This window comes from Aegilops tauschii, chromosome 1 (assembly GCF_002575655.3).
Source record: "Aegilops tauschii subsp. strangulata cultivar AL8/78 chromosome 1, Aet v6.0, whole genome shotgun sequence".
NCBI classification, from domain to species: domain Eukaryota; kingdom Viridiplantae; phylum Streptophyta; class Magnoliopsida; order Poales; family Poaceae; genus Aegilops; species Aegilops tauschii.
This window is the reverse complement of record NC_053035.3, coordinates 489656195-489663597: the sequence shown is the minus strand read 5'-3', so window position 1 is coordinate 489663597 and position 7403 is coordinate 489656195. Positions and strand designations below refer to the sequence as shown.

At 49.7% G+C, this 7403-nt stretch overlaps 1 protein-coding gene across 1 annotated transcript; it reads left to right on the top strand.

Moving 5' to 3' along the window:
* Window positions 1-2978: 2978 nt before the first annotated feature.
* On the top strand, window positions 2979-5863 carry LOC109759798 (phospholipase A1-II 7). Its single transcript, XM_020318636.4, has 2 exons — window positions 2979-3742; window positions 5135-5863. The coding sequence occupies exons 1-2, from the start codon at window positions 3107-3109 to the stop codon at window positions 5741-5743; spliced, it is 1245 nt and encodes a 414-aa protein (XP_020174225.1). The 5' UTR covers window positions 2979-3106; the 3' UTR covers window positions 5744-5863.
* Window positions 5864-7403: the final 1540 nt, after the last annotated feature.

Here is a 7403-nt window from a genome sequence, read left to right as displayed (position 1 = left end):
TGCCATAAGATGCCTGATGTCATGGAAGAAAATAACCAACTAGTGCCGTCTCCAACCCGCCGCTGGCTGATGTGATAACTGGATGGATCACACAAACATCGACGACGACGCATCACAATTTGTCCCGAATTAACCTACTACGCTCCGACACCACGCCCTGCTCCACGGATTTTCAAGGCGGTATGAGGAACACTCTTGCTCTGCTCGAGCCGCACGACACGTCGGCAAGTAAAAAAAAGGAGTTGTCGTTCTACATCCGCGATTGGGGCATCTCCAACACGAACGGCTGAACCTTTTCTACTCCCTCCATTCTTATTTACTCCCTTCATTCGTTGAAGAGTGTACTTTCAACTTTGTTGGAAAGTCAAACTTTTTATGTTTGACCATATTTATATAATAAAACATCAATATTTATGCCATTAAATTAGTAGCATTAGATTCATGATAACATATACATTCATCATATATTTATTTGATTTCATAAACATTGATATATTTTTGCACAAATTCGGTCAAAATTGAGATAGTTTGACTCTCCAACAAAGTTGGAGGTACACTTTTTGAAGGACGGAGGTAGTACTCCGCATATTAGTTTTGGTCAAAGTCAAGCTTTGTAACTTTGATAAACTTAATAGACCAAAAATATTAATATATACAATAACAATCAGTACCATTAGATTCATTCTTGAATGTACTTTCACATCATGTAGATTTGTAAGGGTAATCATTTTTATTATTTTATGTAAACTTGGTCAAACTATACGAAGTTTGACTTCATTCAACTTCAATATGCAGAGTAAATAAAAACGAAGGGAGTATATGTTTGGATCGGACTATCCAAACACTCTTAGATCTTCAATGCGGTCATTTATTTTAGGTCGGACCGTTTCGTATGTTTGAAATCCCTCAGGTCACTCCAAATAGGGAGACAACCTAGGAAAGTACGACGACGCCCGACAGTCGCCCATATTTTTCACCCAAATGGAGGCTCAACGGCCTCCGGCCTACACGCATTCACGCACGGCCGGTCAGCGTGCCACCCGAGGAACCTACACCTACACAAGCCAGCCGGTGAGCCCCCAACCCCAACCTAGCCACAACCATTTCTTTCATTTTCATCCATTCGAGCTGCTGTTGCCTGGAGCAGAGTCCTCCACACCCATCCACCTTTATGAAGTCTCTGCCATTGCCATGATCTGCTCGAAGCTCACATGGTACAGTATGTTGATGCCGGAGCACCATCGTGGCAGAGGTTTTCAACCTGCGTGAGGCCCGCATTGCAGTGGGCCAACCTCCAAGGGGGGGGGGGGGGGGGGGGTGGTCATATGGCGCTGGCGGAGGTCCAGGAGGATGATAATGAGGCGCTCGCTGACGAGGAGGAAGCTATGGCTGTTGACACCGCAATCGGCAGGGAAGACAGTCTCTTCTCCATGCTGGAGGTGGAGGAGCAATTCACCCTCGCGATACTGGAGGAGCAGCGCAGCGAAGACACAATTGGAGGTGGATCATGCAGATGCTGCAAATGTGGCGGCACTCCTCGTGGACCCGGAACTTGCCTTCAAGAACTAGGCACTCTACGCGTCCGTGCAAAGCGCCCCCATGGCCGAGTAGGATTAGAAGTACTTTTCTCTAGTTTATTAGAGCTCGTTAGCTTTGTAAACTCTATGAACTAGTATGTATCAAAGTTGCATGGATTAGTGTTCACCTTGTTTGTGAGGAATATTATTGTATGGCCGGCTCCCGACCGAATATCCGCGGAAACGTCTACACATGTCCACAAATATTTGAGGACATTCATAATCCGCGTTGGCGATGCCTTTCCCCCTCATCTTTTAGCAAAAAGCAGCTCCACAGGGTATCTATGGGAGTGGATGTGTGGCTGGGTTAGAATCGACCTGTGATGCCTAACTAGCAGATTTCTATTCTCTTGTACATATTTTCTATCTTCTACTCCCTCTGTTCTCAATTTCTAAATATAAGTCTTTTAGAGATTCCAACAAGTGACGGAGCAAAATGAGTGAATCTACACTCTAAAATATGTCTATATACATCCGTATGGATGCATGTTATAGTCCATTTGAAATGTCTAAAAAGACTTATACTCCCTTCGTCCGAAAATACTTGTCATCAAAATGGATAAAAGGGGATGCATCTAGACATATTTTAGTTCTAGATACATCTCTTTTATCCATTTTGATGACAAGTATTTTCGGACGGAGGGAGTACAAACTATGATACGCGAGGCATACCCTCGAAAGAAAATCCACGTTAGAGATGCCCCTTGAAATTGTTGCATGCCCATGATCATTCAGTCACTCGTTTCCCCCATACGTTCATTTGAATTTTCCTCCGTGCCTATCCACTCCACACGGCGCATGAAGAACACGATAAATTGTACCACACGGCACATGAAAAACACCAATTCCGTCTTAAACCTACCACCGACTGATGCGATAACTTGATGGACCGCACGGATGACAACGGCGGCACAACTCATCGCGATTTTACCCACCACAAGGCCCTGCTCCACAGACTGCATTTTCCTTCCCTTGCTCCACAGGAGCCACGCGCGCTACACGACGGCACTGTCGTTCTTGAAATTGATGGATGACCAACCTAGTTTCTCAGTCGGATCAACCAGTCACCCGCTCCCTCCAAGGCCAAGCCTTGCATTTAATTTTTCCTCCACGTACTGGTACGGCACATGAAGAACACGATAAATAGTAGTAGTACGTACGTACTCAAGGTCGTGGTCAGATGTTGGTGGGTGCAAGCAACTGAAGCTTGCACGCAAGTAACCAAAGAGCGCTCGCACGCAGGTGAAGACCAGCAGCTGGCGGGTGTGTGTCGCTGCCGGCGGCATGGTCGGACGTACCGTTGCAAAGCTGGATTCTTTACAAGGTGGTAGTCCAAGGACATCACAAAACCGAAGTGCTAGCAAGGATATAAATACACACCCAAGATGATGCTAGAAACGAGCCAAACACTAGCTCTAGCTACTAGCAACCAACTCATTGCCATACAGCGCCACCGCGAATCAAAAGGTTAAGACGCCTATTACCGCGCGCGCCACTGCCGATCGATCGACAGCAGACCCACGCACGCCATGTCGTCGCCGGAGCCTGGAAGCATCCCGAGCCGGTGGCGCGAGCTGCAGGGCGCGGGGTCGTGGAAGGGGCTGCTGGACCCGCTGGACCGGGACCTGCGCGCCTCCATCATCGCCTACGGCGAGCTGGCGGAGGCCACCTACGACGGGTTCAACTCGCAGCGCCGCTCGCCGCACGCCGGCGCGTGCTTCTACGGCCATGCCGACCTGCTCGCCGCCGCCGGGGTGTCCCGCGCGGGCTACTACTCCGTCACCAAGTTCATCTACGCCACCAGCGGGTTCTTCCTGGCGCCCACGACGGGGACGTCCGTGCCCGATGCCTTCTTCGTGCTGCCGCTGCCGTCGCTGCTGGAGGAGCCCTGGTGCCGGGAGTCCAACTGGATGGGGTACGTGGCCGTGGCCACCGACGAGGGCGTGGCGGCGCTCGGCCGGCGCGACATCGTCGTCGCGTGGCGCGGCACCGTGGAGAGCCTCGAGTGGGTCAATGACCTGGACTTCACGCCGGCGTCCGCCGAGCCCGTGCTCGGTCCCGCGGCGGGTGATTTCGACTCCGCCGTCGTGCATCATGGGTTCCTGTCGGTGTACACGTCCAGCGACGAGGACTCCAAGTTCAACCAGCAGAGTGCCAGAGATCAGGTGAGCGTTACTTGCTTTTCTTTCTAGGCTTGATTGCCGGAAGAGACGATCGACAACGAGTCAAGCAAGCATGCATGTGCATGCATCTATGGAAATTAAATTGGTTGTGCCATTTTTGCGAATAAGAAATACGTTGTACTTAATTTCAGAAGAAAAATAAATCTATTTGTATTCTAGACATTATCAAATAAACACAGGATCAATTTCTGAAAGTGGTTTTGTCTTCTAGAACTTTCAGAAAAAGTGAAGAAAAGCCAACCTTTTATATTTTTTAAGTACAAAGTTGTACCAAGGCTGCCATAATTAATTTGGATCGGAGGGAGTAGTAAAAACCCATTTTATGCAAGAATGCTATGGAATGATAACCCACAAAAAAGTGTATAAAATCAAATTATTTATGTATAAAGGTTGTTTGAGCATAGAGCACCTGCATTTGCTAATACTCATACTTTAGGTGCTGAAACATCTCTAACCGATCCCTAAAAAATGTTAGAGGAGTATTTTTTTTTCTTTTCGCTAGGAACCACACTTTTCTAGAGGAGCAAATATAAGGAGTTAAAGGATAGGAGCCCATATATATAGGGGCCTAAGCTATAATGGATCGGTTAGAGCTGCTCTAAGGCTGAACGGTAAGTTTTATCTCTCCATTCACATAATAAGTAATTTCCTCACCATATTTATTAGCAGTTAGCACCACCTATCTAAGGATATAGACTTGAGATTTTACATAAACTAGCTAATTAAAATTCAGATATTTCTAAGAGTAAAGAAATTGATCTAATTAAAGCAACTGGTAGTTTGTTTAGTTTGGCGGTATGGGCTAATTAAGTAATTATTAAGCTTGCCATACTGTTGCTAAGTATCTTGATCTTTCTATATCCCATTGGCAGTGGCGCTCCACAATTTTTCTCACCTCTACCGTGTACTCAACACATAGGAATACAGATGCATTACACATATATAGTAACACATTTGTAAGGTGTTTATCATTTCCTTTTTTCTTAGGAACTGAAGTGTTTTAATATTGATGAGGGTCTTACATATCGGTAGGCAGCTGCATTTAACACTTGAAAGTTGAAAGGTAGGTTTGCTATAGAAGAGATGGATTTTTTGATGAAATGTCAGCACATTTAGAAGTGATCAACAGTGTAGTAAGATGCGAAGCTCGATCAGAGACGGTCCCACCAACAACAAGCTCCGGCAGCGTGTCGTACGTAGATTTCTTGAAGAATTGGATCTCCGAACGTTCAAAGTTTGTTGTACCGAGCGACACACACATGAAAGCAGCGTGTGCTGTTGCTTTAATTCTGCAATTTAATTCAGCTATCTAGAGCTCGATTAAATACTTGAATACTTGTTGATCAAGCGTGCACGCATGGATTCCACATGCAGGTCACGGAGGAGGTGAGGAGGCTGATGGAGGCGCACAAGGAGGAGGCGACCAGCATCACCGTCACGGGCCACAGCCTCGGCGCGTCGCTGGCGACCCTCAACGCAGTCGACATGGTCTCCCACGGCGTTAATGTGCCACCCTCCTCACCGCAGCAGCAGCCGCCGTGCCCGGTGACGGCGATCCTCTTCGCGAGCCCGCACGTAGGCGACGACAGCTTCAAGTCGGCCTTCGCGTCGTTCCCAGACCTCCGTGCGCTTCATGTGAGGAACGCCGGTGACGTGGTGCCCCTATACCCGCCTCTCGGGTACGTGGATGCGGCGACGGCGGTGCTGCCCGTGGACACTGGCCGGTCGCCGTACCTAAAGCAGCCGGGCACCGTGCAAACGCGCCACAACCTCGAGTGCTACCTGCACGGCGTCGCCGGGTTCCAGGGTGCCAGCGGCGGGTTCAAGCTTGAGGTGGACCGCGACGTGGCCCTGGTGAACAAGGGTGCTGACGCGCTCAAGGATAAGTACCCAGTGCCGCCCAACTGGCATGTCATCAACAACAAGTCCATGGTGAGGGACTCCGATGGTCACTGGAAGCTCAGAGACTTCGAGGAGACCTGATTGAGAAGTGTGTATGTGCTGCCACATGCCAATGCCACGTACAACTAATGCCGACATGCTTAGTTTTACGTCAAATAAAAATTGTTTTAAAATTTATTTATACAAGATATACTAAACCGACATACAGGCTGGCTGCGATCCAGCGTCTCCCAAAAAATAGGATCAGCCCCCGCGTCGTCCTCCTCCAGGGCGACTCGGGCGGGGTGTCTCACCCCCCCGCGCAAGGCCTCCTCCCGGCGTTCACCCATCCGCCACCGCCTAACGCATCCCCGGGCAAAGCCCGCTCGGATCTGGCAGCGGCGGGCCGCGGCTCTTAGGGCATCGTCACCCCTCGAACTGGGGGATCAGATGGTGGCTGACGGCGCGGCGCTGCACCGGTGCGCGTCGCCGGGCTATGAGGTGGAGGGGACGGCGGTGGTTGCAGGCGGATGCCGTCGGCCCGGTGCTCCTGGTACGTGCGTGCAGCGGCGGAACAGGGTGTGGCGGCGCGGCTCCGTCGGTGGTTGGACGTGTTCGTGAGGCCCAGTGGCTGGCTACCGGCCATGGTTGCCGGGTTGCGGACGACGCCCTTGTCTGGGTCCTTGACACCGCGGGCAACTCCGGGGGAAACCCTAGATCGCATTGCGATCGAGTGATGGCGGTGGTTTAGCGTCGTAGTCCCACTTGAGGGCATCGTTTTTGGAGTTTTCTCAGGTTCAAGGGACCAGTGACGCCGGCTTTGCACGGCCTGGTGGCGCGATTGCCGATGAAAATAGCGCCGACTTCGGTCATGGTGGACGATGGCGGCGTCTCCGATGTCGTTTCCTTGTTGAGGCATCGTCGTTGCAGTTTGCGTCATCATACTCGGGATGCTCCGGGGGAAACCCTAGATCTGGGCCTCCCGGATCGGACGATGACGACGCCTTTGGTGTCGTTCTCCCTCCTGGGGATATCGTTTTGGAGCAAGTGCTGGTTGGAGGGGACTACTGGAGGAGCGGTGTTACATCTACCGCAAGGCTGACGGCGGATCCCGGCGGCATGCGTCGTGGAGGTTCGGCGACGGGCGCTTGTGGACGGACACGTGCAGGATGGTGGCGTTGTCTGGCGCCATGGTGGTGTCAACGGCAGGCCAAGCAAGGTCAATGCGTCAGTTCCTACTCTGGAGATGGACTGATGGATGATGGCGGTAGCAGCCTGTTAGAGTGTGCCGGTCCGGTGTGTGACCCAATCCCGATAGTCGATGCGTCAGATGCGCCTGATGACTAGCGACGCCGGCGGTGCACGGCCTGACTGGGCTGGGGCATCTGTCTTTAGATGTTAGGCTTTGGTGCGATGTCTCTTTGGTATTTGGCTCGGATATTCGGCACGGCTTCATCAAAGGGATAGGAGTAGCAATAGATATTGCCTAGATGGTGGCTTCAGACTTACTGATGTATTACTTTGTGGATAATAATTAATAAAATGGTCGTATGCATCGTCCAGATGCAGAGGCCGGGGTTATATCCACATTTTCTAAAAAAAATAAACCGACATACAGTAATAATATATTTTAGTTGAACGATATAATAATAATAATAATAATAATAATAATAATAATAATAATAATAATAATAATAATAATAATAATAATAATAATAATAATAATAATAATAATAATAAGTTGTATGTCCTTCCATACCAA